General features: G+C 31.4%; 2 protein-coding genes across 8 annotated transcripts in view; one reads left to right on the top strand and one right to left on the bottom strand.

Annotated features, from left to right (window-relative positions):
- LOC126780356 (uncharacterized) overlaps positions 1 to 18476 on the top strand; it is a 200185-nt gene that overhangs the window by 75715 nt on the left and 105994 nt on the right. The gene's annotated exons all lie outside the window — the stretch shown is intronic.
- Positions 1 to 18476, bottom strand: part of LOC126780349 (protein furry) — a 132041-nt gene that overhangs the window by 34893 nt on the left and 78672 nt on the right. For all 6 annotated transcript variants that reach the window (XM_050504753.1, XM_050504757.1, XM_050504754.1 and 3 more), the window contains 6 exons: positions 17133 to 17255; positions 13176 to 13309; positions 11947 to 12048; positions 8800 to 8934; positions 4792 to 4983; positions 4265 to 4356 (listed from right to left, as the gene is read on the bottom strand). In XM_050504753.1, the coding sequence (XP_050360710.1) occupies positions 4265 to 4356; positions 4792 to 4983; positions 8800 to 8934; positions 11947 to 12048; positions 13176 to 13309; positions 17133 to 17255 (778 nt within the window). The remainder of the gene's footprint in view (positions 1 to 4264; positions 4357 to 4791; positions 4984 to 8799; positions 8935 to 11946; positions 12049 to 13175; positions 13310 to 17132; positions 17256 to 18476) is intronic.

Here is an 18476-nt window from a genome sequence, read left to right as displayed (position 1 = left end):
TTGTACTAACACATTATATTAATACATATATAATTTGTTTAACTAACAAAGACGTAATTAAGTCAAACTGTTGAAACAAATTGTACTAGCACATCCTATGTTATTCGAGTTCATTTTTTCTAACAACTATACAATTTATTAATTCATAGAACGAAATGGTTTAAAATTATTTATACTGTGTTTTAATATTTCTTTCGTATTCTGGTTACGTATTGTAAGCTGACCTTTATCTAAAAACTTGTTGCATCCGTGAACTTTTAAGCTTTATTACACAGCTTGTGATTTAATTTACACAGCGGACTTTATTTACGTATTAATGTTTACTATTTATATGAATTAAAATAATTGTGATGAAATTTCGGTATGTTATATTGTGTACGGGGAAATATTCGTTGCTTTTTATCTTTTTACGTTTGTTTTTTTGGGAAGAACTCTCAGGCTATAATTATAAAATTTCTATTCCGAAGCAATTATAATATATACTGTATATTATGGCGTCAAAAGCGTTTGACTAAAACGTTGCAAAAATCGATAAGAATAATTCGCTCAATGAACTTTTATTACGACAAATTATCAAATAATTTTTCATATTCTTAGGTGTAATATGTCTTCGTCTCATCGGCCAACGAGCTCGTTAGGATGTTTAGTGCTTTCTAGACCTTTGACATAGTAGATACATTCATTTCCAAATTATTGAGTCATATATAAGTTGAAACACTTAGACCTTTAAGTAATAGTGCAAAAAAAAAAACAAAAAGATTTTATCCTTCTTATTTCCTCTCCCGGTTACAGGGTTGGTAAATTTTTTGACTAGGGAAATGAAACTGCAATCATTTAAATTGCAATAGCGAAATGCTATTTATTATTATTTGCGGTTATTATTTGTACGGTAATTATTTCAACTTTGATTTTAAACATCATGAGGTCAATTTAATTATTAATAAATAATTTACTCATATTTCGAAACATTGCGATGGCGATTAATATAATATTATGTGTATCGTAACATGCTATAACTCTACCGTCGCTCAAGTATCAACAAACAACTGTAGATAGTTTCAACTCTGTGGTTGACGAACGTATGGACACAAACAAACATTGAGTTATGAATAATTTTATGCTACATTCATGTATATATCCAACAGTCGTGTTGAGGTACGTGGCGAAATAACTATTGCACAGTAATTTGGCCTTTATAGGCTGTTTTTTTTTATATTAACTAAGAATATAATTGTAACAGATCCATATAAAATTTGCACCCCTAGAGTATCGGCGACCTAAGTGCTCTGCCAATTAAATAAAATGGCGAGACGAACGAACGAGGAAAGAACTCGTAGATTTAGAAATACAGTTTATCTACAGACAACAAAACTAAATGCGCTTTGAATATAATTCTGATACGCGTTTCATCACAAATGCTATGACCGTATTAAAAAACTTTTACAGTCAAAACATCACAGTATTAAATGATGTTGAGTATTATTTCTATAATTTAATAAGTTTAATTAAAATAATTATTTATATTATTATATTAATGATTCGATAGGCGCGATGAGTATTATTTGAACGAAATGTCAATATATTTTTTAATTACAGTTCAGTAGCTTTTTCTTTTCGTTTTGTCAAGCGATTTTCTTTATTTTTTGTTTGGTAGCTATTCACGAGCTTTAGTGTGTTTTCTTCAAATTTTATAATGGTGATAGTTCATTGCATATTTCAAAGCCGTTTATCGCTCTACCAGGTCGACCCACATCTAAGGGGCCAGTGTCTTTCCATAGGATGATTTAATTAATTACTTATTGCAAAGTGGACTTAATCGTTTAGCTTATACGGCTGATACATTAAGAACTGAAAGCGTTTTCCTTCAGGAAAATGCAGGCAGACACTGCCATGCGTCGGAAAGCACGCGAGGCCGTTAGTCCTAAGCGTGAACTCTTTCCGGTCGTTTTGCATTCGTCCCATCGGACTATTAAATTGAGGGAACGGTGTACTTGTGTTTGTCCGATATAATATCTCGAGTGCAATTGGCTACTTTTAGTTGAGAACCGCCGCCGTGTCTGTCAAGAGGACATCTTCATATTATGTATGTTTGGCCGCATGAATGTCCTTGTAAATGTCAACTATTGAAGTACATTTTCTGTATTTTTTTTTAATGTAAACATAATTATTATTATTTTGTGTAATTTTCATATGATTATTAAAATGTGTTTCATTACTAATATTATATTCATGTAAAGTTATTTAAATTTAATATATTTTTTTTCGGGCACGATCTATAGTTTTCTATATTTAATTGACATTACAATTTTCAATTTCGATAAAATGTAAAATTAAAAGATTTGTATGTTATGATTAGTATGGGCACCCCATCAAAACATTTTAATCTCGAACGCGGGAAATGGAAATGCGTTAGACAGCCTAATTATTGATTAAAGCTTCAACTTCAAAACATGACGTTACGAATGGTATTACATAGAAATACTAAAGGCTGCAAAGGATATTTCATTTTTAAGGTTGTTAAAATATGCAATCTATCGAGTTTTATTAATTGCTTTTCAATTATACGGATCATATTATGGAAAAATACAACGCAAATGTACAAATAAAGGAATTCGTAATATAATTTGTAAATAATATTTAATTTTCGAAGAAGTCTCGATTCGTGTCAGAGATCGTTGCAAGCTATTCGTGATAAACAACTTTATTGGCAATAATGATGCCTGTCGCAGTGTAAGCGTGAGCTCCTTGTCAGCATCCTGTCGTTCCCGGCTATTATCAATAAGAGCGCGCCGATGAGTGCCGGCGGTGTCGGCTCACGTGCATAAAAATTACCCATTAGTGCAACTGCACGTGAGCCGCGAGATAAGGGAGCAGCGATCGGCTAGACAATGAAGGGTCGCCGCACATTTGTAGATAATCAATATTCATTAGAATAATACAACTATCAAATTCCGTTTCAGAACATTAACGATGTATTGTTTTAATATAAATAAGAATAATTGCTAATAATGTCATCACTGCCCCGATTAAAACCAACTTTTCCTATTCTTATACCTTCAGGAATTCCGTTTTTAGGGGAATCGATAAGACTACGAAGGTTAGTATTGAAAACTTTGTTTTTAAATGAACTTCTTCTACGTACGCATAAAATGATATATATTTGGTTCAAAAATATATATGATATGTAAACATTCGTCAAACTGTCAGTTCGACCTTACTGTACCGTAGCAAAACTATTTTATGTAAGTTATGTGTAAAAGATATATATATAAATATATTGTTGCGGAAATTTCTTATTTTCATTACGTCCAATTTGTATTCTACAGTAACTTTTGTAAAACGGATATTTTATAAAACAAAGTGATCGCAACGTTCGCACTCGTAGATTTTGTCAACACGAAGTCAAGTATTCAATACGTCTGTAACATCTAATATATTTATTCAAGCATTACTCTAACTTATTGATAGTTAAAGTAAAAATAATATCGGTTTCGAAATGAGAACATCTCAGGTCTAAGAAGTAGCGGCCAATGAAAAGTGACTCTATCGATTTATTAATTTCTGGCTTAGTTATTTCCTTACAAAAGCCGGAGAGGACCATTTTATTTCTAAAGCTTCAGCAATCGAGACTGAACAGATATTATTATACAACGATATATTTTAATTAGACCGAAATTTAGTAATGGCGCTCTTTGAAATTAAGAACATCTGTATATTGTTTTTTACTAGTTATAAATGTGGTCGTCGGTGATTCGTGAATTTCAACTACTGTGTCTTCCGAATGTGAAATCATGATGATGACAGAAATCAATATTTACTAAACATCTACTAAACAATGTTTATAAGAAGTTAACGTATAACTCGCAAACCACTGACATAACGCGAAATGATTCAATTAAATATATTTTTTATTCTCATATTGGCAGATTATAATTTAATAGTTAGTATATTGATTAACTAATAAGTTAAATGTATAAACTACTATTTTTACATGGTTAATGAACAGTGTAACAAAATCTCAATAATTCATTTTTTTAAAAAGAAATTAAACTTTTTTAAACGTAGAATTTGATACCGAGATATATGTCGATAAAAATAGTGAAGGATTAAGGAATATAAATAAATTCTGAATGGAGCGTCAATGCCGCTGTGGCTGCAATCGGTCGGAGGACATAATTGTTCATTGAGTTTTTTAAATATGTTATGTATTTTTTTAATTCAGTTACAACCAGAGTTTCTACGAATCAGAAGATGGAACACTTACGATGCCTTCGCCGGGTCCTCGCCGCTGTGGCGCTTAGTGTGAATGGTGCCTTTTTCAACCGGAGCCAGTTCTCCTGTGCGGCCCGTCGCATCCTATGTATCAATTGCTTAATATGAAAATTGCAGCATCTCTGCGTAGCGTGTAGTTAATATTAAATAAAAGCTATGTTTGTTATTGTACCGAACACGTTATGTAACTACGTGTCATATACCAAGGTAATGTAAATAAAAAACTTTAAATTATATAAATAATAAAATTAAATAAAACAGTAACATTAATAACGATTAAATTAAACTTAAATACAATAATAAAATAATTTAGAAAAAAAAACAAATGCAATAAACGGTATGAAACTATACTTTATATTCAAAAGATTATTATATTCTTAAGCATTTACTTTACTTTAATATGTAATACAAATATATAAAAAGTAATTATGCTGCCTGAGTAAAGGACACTTAACCCCTGGTCTATTATTATAATTCTCAGCAAAACTATGTAACTTAAGCCATTATCAGATGACATACCTGCGACCCAGTCCCTGGTCCATCGCTGTGACCAGACGTGGCTTTCCGCATCGAAGTTAGCCGGTAGAAAGGTGGCGTCTCAGTTCTCTCGATGAGGCAGTTAAGTGTCTCCACGGTCTGGAGTTCCGTCATCATCTCGTCCAGAAGACGTTCCGGCCTCGATCGCGCCAAGTATAGTACGACGCGTTTTGCCTAATATCAAAATGTGATTTATTATAGTTAAGTTAGAAATAGTAGGAAACATATTTTAAGATGAAACGAGAAGTATTGTGAGAGCCAATCAAACCAAACAAACCCAATATTAATCAATTTAAATGGTAGGACCTCGCGCTTATCCGTCTCGAGGGCACAACCCACTTCACAACTGATTCAACCAATCATCAATACTTTGTTGTATATGAACCGGAAAACGGTTCGAGGGGTGAAAAATTCTGTATAATTTACACGCACAAGCGATACAATATCTTATCGACTTGACTGCCGATACATTAGCGGTGTAAGGACTTTTTATCTTGTAGTGCTAATGTTTATGTGTGAATATCATCACATATCTTACATGCCCATTAAAGTAGCGTAATAACCTTCAGCTTCGTCATCGAAGACATCGAAGTCAAATTGACTAATTTTCTTCACATTTTTTTAATTTATTTTTGTATAGTACACAAAACTACAATTATACAATCAACAATGACAATAATATATTTAACCGAAAATATTTACATTTGTGTCTTTTCGATGTGGACATTATATGCTTATATATTATTACAATATTCTGTCCAAATCCTCAAAATATTATTGTATATACTCGATGGTATCCTCAGATTAATTACAAGTGACCGAACATTGGTGAATATTTTCGCCTGGCGTACGAAAAATTCGATGCACTCTCTAAACTCTCACTCCCATAGTCCAAAGGGAAGATAATCGTGTCTAGAGATCAGCTGTAGAGCCAAAGGCTTTACCAGTTTCGGCTAGCTCGATATTGTATTCGAACCCTCGTCCTCGGAGGACCTTATGATCTGTAGTAGAAAAAAATAGCTACTAGAAGAACACTTACAAAAGTAGCACGTAGATTTATAAAGAGGTGATTTGTGTTTTTTTAATTATGTAATTCTTCACAAACTAAAATTCAAACTTAGAATGTTAAATCCGCAATGGTTATTTTCAGAATGTCAATTAAAACAAGACAAGACAAGTCTTCCGAAACGCGAACCGCGACAACTTGGAGATGTGGAATCTACTAATAGTTGGTTATTACATTAGCCGTTGCTATTTTAGCCATTTTCTACGTAAAGACATTAGGCCGAGCCTGTATTTTTGACGTAATATTTTTTATTTATTAATGACATACTTGGCAACTAATTTATTTTATAATAGGTATAAGTAAGTTTATGTGACAAAAGTAGGTAAATTGATTGTTTCAAATATAACCTAAATTAATTTAATATAACGAAACAGTATGTGTACAATAAAATAATATGTCTTTAGATTTCTAGCATGTAGATTTGAACATAGTATAAGTGATATACATATGTACATATCATACACGTCCTTTTTGTTACAGAATGTTCGTAAATTTTAATTTCCGCTGAAGCGTTAAATAAGTAAGACCAATTCGCCTGCCGCGACGGCAAACGGCATAACGCTCTCTGATTCCGTCGTTCGCTCTCTTCGCGACCACCCTCCACTCACTTGAGTGATTATGCGTAGCGCGTATACTATATATACTTCGTTGTTATATATTTATGATAATAAGAAAAATAGAATTAATATTAAAAATAATAATGGTTTTTACAACTATAAATTTTGAAGTTTCACGTCTACCATCTCGCGACCTCCATTTTTTTCTTGTATGTTTCTGTTGCATATTTTGTTTATATAATAAGGTCTTATAACATAGTCACATAATCAATTTTAAAAACAAAACACCTAAACCTTATTCCGATCGAAGTAGGAAGAATAAACAAACTTTAGATTTACATATTCCATGCTATTAGCTAATACATATCTCTGCTATGCGCCAATATCAATTCTTGATCAAGTCCATAAATTTATTTATTTATTTATTTAACACTTTTTGCACAACATATACATAAAATGAGAGAATTAGGAAACAATCAAAGAAAAAGAAAATAAAAAAAAATGGTGCGCAAAGGCGGTCTTATCGCTTATAGCAATCTCTAACAGACAACCTTTGGTGAAAGAATTTTGTAAGAGAACAGGTAAGTACATTTACATATAAAAAGGTGATACTAAATATTTAATAAACTACACATATCTACATCCCACTAACCACATATAATAATACATACATACATACAAATATATATATAATTATTATATAGCATATACATATTATATATAATTATAGAGTATAAAATTATATATAGATAAATTATAAACCACATACTATTTCATACATACATACATACATACCTTACTTGGAAATGGACAAATAATAGCTTTTCAAGCTTTTCATTTAATACTTTTCAATTTACTATCTATTTCCAATTTAACTATATTTTAAAAGTTCCGATAACAACTTTACCTAGATTCAAACTGCATTTTTCCCCGAACCTATAATCAATATCATATTATAGATAATTCAAGATCTCGACCAATGATATCGCGTTAATTCAGTGTCAAAGTTATTTATTTCTCTGTAGTCCTCCTGTGGTGGGAGCAGGCTGTCGTTATTTAATCGTTTGTATCCTAATTTTGAATCGACAACTACAGGTTTGTCTGTCATTATAACAAATGTACATATTTAAACTTTTAAGGTAATGTTAAAAGATAACTTAAGCCTATTTTACAAAAGAGCACATACTTATTTCAGAAAACTAAGTGTAGTTAGTTCATCAGCACGACATTCACTCAATTCTTTATTTGTTTATGTAAACATGTTTATTCTTTATTTCATTATAATGTATACATCATGAAGATTTTTATTATGAGTATTATTGATGTTTTAATTTGAGTAGTACTTATACTTATTTTTTAAATAGTTTGATTCTTATTGAATATTTGATTCTTAGTCGATGCTTTTGAAACCCATTAAATTCAGTTATGGCGTTGTCTCTAACGCGTAAAGTCATTACGTCAATAGCAGATAGGGTGAAGGTAGTTATCTAAGAAATTGCAAGTTATAATTATTGTAAAAAGTGAAAAGAAAGAAAAAAATATTAGTTGAAATTATTGTTTAAAATGAACATTTTGATACATGATATATTTGAAAAGCCCTCGAATAGAGACACGTCTCGGGAAAGCGACCGGTTAAGGGCGGTAATTAATTAGATTATAAACACTAAAATCCGTTGTTTCGAAGTCGAAATTTCTTAACAAAAATCGTCCCATCCGTAAACAACAAGGCAACGGTAGCTTCGAGTTACGAAACTTCTGTTATAGGGATACTTTTCACAATCTCGTCTTAATCAATGCGCGTATCCGTAAGTAAAACAAATCGTTTATTTGCTTTAAAAATTGCTCGATTGGTTTATGGCTATCATTCCACTTCTTATTGCCATGGCGGGCAGTTATATACTTAAGAACTTTTCTCAATAGATGTGCTATGTAGCAAAAAGAGTATTTTTCAAATGGGACTAGTAGTAACTCAGAAAAGAGGATGTATACTTATAGTTATCTGCTTTACAAAAAGTTTTTTTTTTGTGATGTAAAATAAAAGATTGTACTTTAGTACAAATTAAAGCCAAACATTAAATGCGCTCCATGCCCGGGAAATAGAGTGAGACAGCGGCTTTAGGTAATCCAATCGCGGTTAACATTGAACTATGCATACATCAGCTGCCGAAGTTTGAACTTTAGTTGCCCGTGAGCAAATTATAGCATAATTAAACATGTATAGAGGCTAGACTTTACGATACCTGTTTCAATAAATATATTATATTTTTTTATTTAAACGTGCTTTACCCGCGGCTTCGCTCGCGTCATAATCGGAAATCCAGTTGATTTTATTTATTTGTATAGATTATTGAATAATTTTGTACTTACGTATGGTAGCAGCTCGTTCGGTGCCATCCCCGAGACGATGATGAGGTATCTGATGATAACTTTGAGGTTGTTTGACCAGCAAGCGCAAAGCGTCGACCACAACTCTTCGATTTCCTTCGGGTGATTGTCCGAGAACTGATGATAAACATGAAATAGAATTTTAATTTATAATTAGAGTAGTTACCATCTATTATTAGCACATTATTTCATTAATACTTGTTGAATTCACGTGTTCAACTAGCGATATTCGTATTTAGGTATATATTTATATTTTTCTTGTTTAAATCTCATAGCTCGTACTAAGAACGCCAGCTGAAAACCTGAAGCTTAGTTTATATTTCGTAAAAAAATCAACAAAAATTTTTTATTAACTCTAAACAATTTTTTGCTTACTTAAAAAAAACTAGCGATCAAAACACTCAATTTCAATGAATAATATTGTAACAATAAACTGTAGACGCACTCATATAGATTAAAATATTATGTACCTAACTGTCGTGTATTTGTCGTGTTTATTTAAAGGGCTTATTCGTCGAAGGGTTGTAATGAAGTATCCTGTTTTAGTGAACGCACAAAGGCACACCGTGACGCAGTTGGCACGTAATGATATCTGTCAGATACACAATGTTGACCCAGGTCGGTAACTGGCAAACATCAGACGGCTACTCTATCGCGGTATAAGCTATGTTCCGCTTGCTGCAAGTGACGAGATTTCAGCCAGTTCGGTATATTAAATATTATTATTGATTAAGTCAGTCATATATATCACTCGGTAATATGTAACATTTAATATCGTTATCAAATATAACATTTCAAGAGTTTTCTTATTATTTATTTTAAAATAAGATTTTTTATGCTTCATTTCATTTTTACTAGAATATAAAATGAAGGTTTAAAATTTGGAACTTGAATATAGAGCATCCTACATCTTTTCCAGCTGGTTCACGTGTTTTAGTATGTAAATACTGAAAGATAATGAAAATGTTGAGAAGTTGTTCTCTAAATAAAATTTAAATCTTGAATGACTTGGATCTTCAATATAATTTGATGTTGTATACTATATAAATCCGGACACTATTAAGACAAGTGCGAGCTAGTTTGCGTAAGTCTTGGGTGAGCGATTGCACAAACATAGGCGGCGCGTTTGATGAAGCCATACGTCCACCCAACCCCTTTATGCCTGCAAATATTTCGGTACTAAATTGAATGTGATATTGTGATATGAACTAATGAATGTCATTGATCTATGGGTTATTACAAAATACGTTATATCAAACACGACTGTCTGCAGGTACAGCATTACCGATACGTTAAAATAATGAGGACGCGAATATTTTGAACTGAATAAATAATTTAAAATAAATAAGTACAATTTGTTAATGGTAACCACAAGTATGGACAACATTCAATTTTGCACACAAAATCGAATATCCGAAAGTGACTTTGTTTATTTTCTTGGTTTGATACGCTTTCAAGTTTTTACCACTCAACCGTCCATCATGAAATTTTCCATACTAATTGTCAAGAGTAAATAATACGCAGGCGAATATTTTTTTACATCCAGTAACATTAATAGAGTGATTGATGTAAATCTTCAATTAATTATCCTAACAAAAGCCGCACACTAAATACGCATGGATTTGTATTACATCACATGTCAGTCAAAGTGTATGCTCACATGATACCTACATATGTATCTTGATTGATTGAAATGATTCTATAAAAAGGTTGATAATTAAACGGAATCAGATAAACAAAATTTTCGTTTGTATGTCTAATAGTTCGAGTCTAGTAATTGCCTTAATAGAAAGGCGTGTACACAAAGCAGACGCTTACACAATTTCATCAATGGAATTTCTTGCTCTGTGTACACGGGCATGGGGCGCAGTCGTTTGAAATAAGCTATACATGAATGTTTGTGTGCATTCACAATATGATTAAGGCACGTCTGAAGCCGTATACCGAATTATTGGCGACAAAAAAACAGTATATGTCAGTTAACGTTAACCGGTTTAAGTAAGCAGATCGTTTCTTATTTCCGTTTGTTTGACTCGTTTGGACAGTTATTATTTATTTGAATATTGAAATGCTGATATATATATAAATATTTAAATCGTATTTATATTAAATTAGACCAGGGGCTAGCAATGACAAAATAGAACGATATATTGAAAGCACCTGAAAATTACTTTTTGACGAGAATTTTCTCTTTATAGAAATTTTCAGGTTTGACTTTCGATGAATAGCTATGATTTAATTAATTACAAAAAAACACAAACGCGATATCATATTATTTATTCTGTATATGATGTCATCAATTAAGTTGAAATTGATGTATGAGTATTTCAGTTTGTATTAAATTATATTACTTTAATTTGTTATTAGGTTTTATATAATACGTAATACGATCAAATGGTAAGGGACACACACACCCTAACGTTATTTGAAACCTCCAATATGTATGGTGTATGCTGATTAAAATCTATATTTTTCGGTGAATAGATAGGTAAGTTTAGTATAACTTAATATTATAGAAAATTACATAATTTTACTAAGAAATAACGTTTCATCGTGCGGTCTGGACTAGACTGCAGATTTTAACTGTTTTGTTTTTAGATTTTCAAAAACACGCTCATCAACAACTCAATATATTTCTTATCGCGCTAAGAACGATATAGCGGTGCAATAATATCATTTGAATTCATAAATTGATGATTTTTTGCTTAAACCACGCCCACTATTTGATAATTATATTATTATCGTAAATACAAATAAAAACATGTAATTTTCTTAAAAATCGTCACAAAAGAGAATCATCTTGATTCGTTTAATTTTCAATAGAGAGACTTAATGTTTGACAATCCGAAGGGTTTTAACCAGTAATATTTCGCATGCCGTGTGTCAATCGATTAAGTAGAATAGTCATTCTATTAAAACTGTTGGGTGCGTAAAAGCAGACTAACAGATTTTTTTGTGTTAACGCGCCTCTACATCCCGTATGGTCGCGTAAACCGACCTATGTATTTCCAAGATTATTTTGCATTATTGTTTAATACATGCAATTATGTACAATTTTCTTATGAAATTACAACATTAATAAGATAAGTGGTCATATCATGTGGCGTAGATGTGATGGTATGGACTTACCTTGACTGTGATGTAGAAGAGATTGTTAAGAACCATCTCCGTAGCCTCTACGGAGCCGAGCCCTTCGCGCCGCCCAGTGCGTCCTGCCTCCGCTACGTAGTACTGAACGTAATAATTAGTATTAACTTCACGTTTTTAAATAAACTTACTTGTCTACTCACGCCAAACATAACCTACGTAGTATACATTTGTTTCAATGGAATAATATTCAAAACTACTAATGTTTTACTTAGTTTGTCGGTTGAAAGTACTTTAATTGCACTGTTTTTTTTTTTTTAATTTAATTGTGTAATATTGATGGCTACCAACGGTAACGGATTATAAGTAAACGCATTTCTTGTTTATAATGATCGCGAAAGCTTAACATAGTTAAAAACTGCTACATATTTGACGGGTCAATACTCAAAATAATTCACTTAAATTTTAAAGACGTAGTTTGTATGTTAATCATTTTTAATTAAAAATAGTTTTTATTTTGTTTGAAACTGATATTTAGATATACAATTTTGTTTATATTGTTTATTATTCATATGTTTTATAACTTTTAGCTTCGAAATAGAATTCTTCAAACTTTCACAATATAATATAACATTCGGAGCAACCACTTCTGCAGTTTTCTTGCTTCGAACGTCATTCGATTCTATAAAAACAAGTTGTTCATAAAACAAAATACGGTATAATATGGAAGCGATCGGCTATCGTAAAAAAGTATCTGAAAGAGGCAATACAAATGCATCACAGTGAAATAGAGTTCGATCATTTCATTTTTTATCATTTTATTTAATTAGATATTGTGGTCTTCATGTACCTATAATGTTATCAATATAATATTTACTGTATGTCGCTTGATTTTTTTTTCAATAGATAAAATTTAAAATGTATTTTTTTACATCATTTATTAAAAATAAATAAAAATACATGCAGTTTCGCTTGGAGGTGTGCAAAAGTATTTATGTTGAATTCAACTAATTGCTGTTCGAGAGTAGATGCAGACAAACAAACAAACATCTTTAGATCGATTATATAATAAATATTAGTTCAATGCTATGTGTATTTATATGTTGATTATATATTGATGTATTTCTTAACACTGTGGTAATACATACTAAGGGAAATAATATACTAGTAGGGATCGTGGAGCGCATGTTTACTTTATTATTATTTACATATTAAGGGTTTGCGTCTTAAGGTTTTTTTATTTATTCTTTTAAGGTTTAAGGCTATGTTACCTGTATGTAGGACAAGGGGTTGGCGGGCGGCACGTTGGGGTCAACGAGCTCGATGTTCACAAGCCAGGGTAACAAGTATTGAAGCAGCAGCTGTCGTACTTCTGTACGAGCAGTTTGGAAACGCGCTGTTATTTCTGCAAAAATATATACTTTTTTAGCAAGAAATCGTTATATTTCAATACACAATATAGTTTTTTCATTGTTAATATAATGTGATACAAAAAATACAAAATAATCATCAATAATAATTCCCTTCATCTAAATCGTCGATATAATTATTTGCTGAAGTTGGATCACGAGTCGGTTTCGATCATAAACAAAAAAAAAACTAAAAGTGGAAGCTGACCAACAATAGCCATACATCGAACGATGGAATATTCTGGGTGCTAATCATGAAGGGCTATAGACTTATAAAAACCATTTTAATAGATGAGCCGCATATAGAAGTCAATGATTGGTTAGAAACAATCTTTACGAAATTACTTACAGAAAGTTTTATTAAGGTTTTTTCGTAATGTGATTTTCTTAAGACACCAGATAACGTTGCTCTGGCAATAAAGCTTTATCGCCTCTTGAAATGTTTTCAAATTATAAATTCAAAAGAAAATACTTCAATATATTTGACGTATTTAATTTATTTAATATTTCAGTGTTAACATTTTCAATTTCATTAACTTGAAATATGAAATTATTATGTTTTTTTTTTGTAATTTAATTTGTCATGAGGATATAATATTGTAGATATTTTCGAAAGATTTATTATTTCATATTGAAACAACAGAATACAGTCGCCCGCTACAGATTAACGTGGCCTCTGATTCAGCGAGTCCTAATCCCTCCATTTATCAAAATGTACGAACCCTCAGAGTAAGTTTAAGGTAGTTAACACGAGCACGTTTCAATATATGAACTGGTTTTGGAAAATTTATTTCACTTATTGTTGTATTGAAAAAACAATAATACATGAATACTCTAGAATTGTCTTGATAAGTATGAATTGTTTTATATAAATATGTAAGAGTTGAGTGGTTAAACGTGAACTTTTTAACGGAGACAGCAGGTATGAATTCGAGCAAGTAACTCTGATGTTTCATGTGCTGAATTAGTATTTATTTTTGACAAAACGCATGTGTGGGTGAAAATCATCCATATATATCCATCAGCTCACATTGAAGAGTGGTGCTAGCTATTCTATTTTGATTTTGGTATATTTATATGTTTGATACAGTTCTTTGTGATCAATTATCCCCATTATATCACATTACAAATATCTATCACCGCGCCTTGAGGCCGCGAGTAAGACCGACGACTCGTATGCCATGCCGGCAAACGACATGACTCTCTCTGGTGCCGTGATGCCCCCTCGCCGCCGCAGCTCATTCTTGTGTGTTCGTGGTCCTATATACTTCGTTGCTATATATTATAAAATATATTTTTCTTATTACTTTAATAATAAGACATATATTTCTTTTAGTAACGAAACTCTGTCTTTTTATTTATTTACTCGATATGATCTTTATTTAAATTTATTTAAATTTCGATGTTTCACCGCTGCCGGGCGTTCTGTGTCGGTCAAGTCTTTCGGAGAAAGCTTTGAAAACTGATTTGATTATAGTGAAAACATTACCTATGCTTATACTGTAGCTATTCGAAGTGGCCGAAGTGTTGATAGATTTCAAGACGAACTGATCGAAGAGCCAATTGAGTGTACCCAGTGGCATTCAGCCTCATTTTATGTATCGAATTAATATTGACTCAATTAGTTACATGCCATAATAGAATACAACAAAAATATAACCTATTGTAAATAATTGTAGTGATAAGGCACCAATCGTATAATTTTTATTCATCTTCGATTGCTAGTAATAATTGTAGTAGTAAACTAGTAACAAAAAAAAAATTAACATTTATACAAATTGGTATGGTATTTTAGTTAGTATGTTTTTTTTTCATTTTTTGTATATATCTTATATATTTATGAGTACAAATAAAATACATAATAAATAATTCTATCTTATCCTCAGAAAGAGTAAGATTTTGAAAAAAAAAACGTTGTTAGTTACGTTTCTCAAGAATCTAGTACATTCCAAGTAATACCATTTATATTGATTATGCCTTACGTTCACTATCTGCACTATACACTCATCGACTTTTAATTTTTTAGGGAAATTAAGTTTATTGTGATTTTATGTTCTCATTGCGTATTTATCTTCAAATATTTGGTTTTATTTCCGTCATAACGTTAGTACATTGTAGTTTTACTCGTAGAAGCTGTCAATTAAAAGTTTTATACGCAAATAAAACACAAACAAGCAGATGGACCAAAACGAATCCTCCAAACAAAGCATCCGGAATTAAAATTCGGTTCTGTCCTCAAAACGAGCTCTATATCGGGCACTCACTTCATTATGAATGTTATACGAGACGTTTGAGGAACTTAATGGACTGGCAAAATTTATCTGAACGTACTGTCTATTTTAACTATGAACCAACGTAATAAATAGCAGAGAGGATTGCGGATTCTAATCTGGTCGAGAGGTCGCGTTGAGTTTATGAATTCTTAATATTTTTAGTTTAAAAAAAATCACGTTTCGATGTTTTTATTTACTAAAAGTTTGACTAAAATAAAATATTGTTTGGGCAGTCAAAAATTGACTTTTTCTAAAACAATACGCAATTCTTAACGGTAATTTTGTATATTTGTTAACGTTAATCTCACGTAATCGAAGAACTTGAAACTAACAAGAAATTCCAGCACTTATTCAAGGTTTAGTTTCAAGAACTAATTCATCAAGAACTAATCTAGTTCTTGACACTAGGACAATTCTTACGCAAAAGCATGATGGTAAGTGGTCATCCGTAAACCGATGTCAAGTGGCGCCGTTCTTGGCAACAAAGATGTTATGTCCCTTGTGTCTTTAGTTTACGCCTGCTCATTCACCAATCCAACAAGGATATTACGTATTGCTGTAATCTATTTACAGTTACATCTAGTCTTATCAACTCTACCAACACTTTAAAAAGTGTTGATGTGTTCCGGATGTAAGGGTGAGTGAGCCAGTGTAACAAGTACAAGCGACATGATATTTTGTACCTCACGTTCATCATCTCCTTGTCGATTTGAGGATTTATCTTTCTTAGCCAATGTCAATGGGTAGAGAAATCAATGACCATCAGACGATTTATTTACCGAACTACTTTAAAATTTGAAAAAACATTTCTAATTAAAATGTGAAAAAAATCTTAAAAAAACTTCGTATGTTACGTCACATCGGTTTCAATTATACTGATCGTTTTAGATCCCAAAATATTCAATGGATGATATGGTTTTTGGTTTGTGTAATTTCACAAAAATAGTAATTCAAATATTTATTACAAAGAAACGAACGATAAAAGACTGCGGAATGTATTAAATTGAAAGTATTATGTAATATCTTAGTTCCAAAGGTTGGTGGCGTGTTTACAATATAAGGGATGGATAATATTTATTACAGTGTTGATGTCTATGGGCAGTGATGACTACTTACCCCCCCTTAAGGTGACCCCTTAGTCAGTCTGCCTACCTATTTTAAATAAAGAATAAGTTCAAAATTGTAAGTATTCATGTTGTTAATATTCCGCGCTTGTTTTATTTTTAATTGGTATAAGCAAATAAAAAAATATTATAACATCAAATGTATTTACTGGTAGGACTACTAGGACTGGTAAAACTTATACCATCATGCGTCGTCTGTGTGGTTTGGTGAATATATATGGAGCGGTATGTCATCAGTAGACAAACCTTTTACAGTTGAGCCTGAGATTAAATCTTAACTTAAATTACATATAAATACAGTGGATTTCCTTTCGCTGATTTGCATCTCCTTTTGAGATTGAAGAATGAACAAGTTAAAAATGATCAAAGTTATGTTACACGATAAAATAATGTTATATATATGTAAATAAATAACGTATTACCTGAAAACATCGGCATTGTTAATTCCGGGTGCAACTGAGAGAGCTGTCGTGACAGGTACAGCTGCGAGCGACAGTAAGTCGTGCATAACAGTACGTCCAGCGTTCCTCGCCCTTTCTCCGACGCTAGGGGATAGAATAGGTAATTAGTAACATTCGACGGTATTTACAAAACTATAGTTAAACATGTGACAGCGGACCGCGAGGGCGTTACTATACTACTCATTATCTGAAAGACAGATTAAATAAGATGAATGGATTTTAAAGACAATAAAAATCATAATAAAAAAGTAAAAATTATGCATTTATACTATTTTGCAACTTTTTTATGTTTTACAATAAACATATATTTAAAAAAAATCCTTATCGGTTTATAACATTTATATTAAATGAACACAACAATTACATTTAAAAGAAACATTTTTGGCAAGTCGAAATAGTAATAGATAGCCATAAGCTCCGACGTTTTTCAGAAAACTCTACAAGAAGTGAAAAAAAAAGAAACGGAAATATTTTATGTGAAATTATCTATATAATAGGGTAATTTATACTTTTCACGCTGTAATTGAACTAACCACTTTCTGAGACAGTTTACGCGTATAGACGTCATAAAAATGACTATAGCTACTGTCTCTAGTGTACTGTAGTCCTGAAAGTGTTAAAAATGTGTTTTTTTATTTAATTTAAAGGAACACTTAAAAAATAAGTTTGTTTTAAGAGTAGATTATTAATATTATCTAACTGTTAAGTCCTAAGCGGCTCCTTTTTTTATAGTTATATATATATATATATATATATATATATATATATATATATATATATATATTGAAATATAAAATGTGTGAAATCCCAATTTTACTGCTGTGTGCGTTACCAGCGTTTCATTTAATTTCAATCTAATGGTTCGAAGCGATAAGGAAACCCATTCTGATTCTAATTCATCACGTGGAGGTCCGCTTATAATTCAAATTCTTAATATAGGGCATTACATATATATAGTAGAATTAAAATAAGCCAATTACTCAAATTAAATGTAGTGTAGTATGTGAGATTAAATTATTATTTTAAAATTTCTATTCGAATTTATTTAGATTGAAGCTAATGATAAAAAAACTCTCTGCTTTTGAATGGTAGATAAAGGTAATTTAATTGTATTTGTAGATGTAATAATAGTTGCGTACGTACGTACGTACACAACTCTTATTCTAGTACAATCAAATGCCTCGACCCACAGACAAAAAGTCAAAATTACAATTTTGTCATTAAAATATGAACGCACTATATTAGTAAAAAAATTGCGGTCGACAGTGTCCAAGTATCAGGATGCATCGAGCCTGCGCTGCAAGG

The sequence above is a fragment of the Nymphalis io genome, chromosome Z, assembly GCF_905147045.1.
Source record: "Nymphalis io chromosome Z, ilAglIoxx1.1, whole genome shotgun sequence".
NCBI classification, from domain to species: Eukaryota; Metazoa; Arthropoda; class Insecta; order Lepidoptera; family Nymphalidae; genus Nymphalis; species Nymphalis io.
Note: the sequence above shows the minus strand (reverse complement) of the source record. Positions and strands in the feature narration are given on the sequence as shown.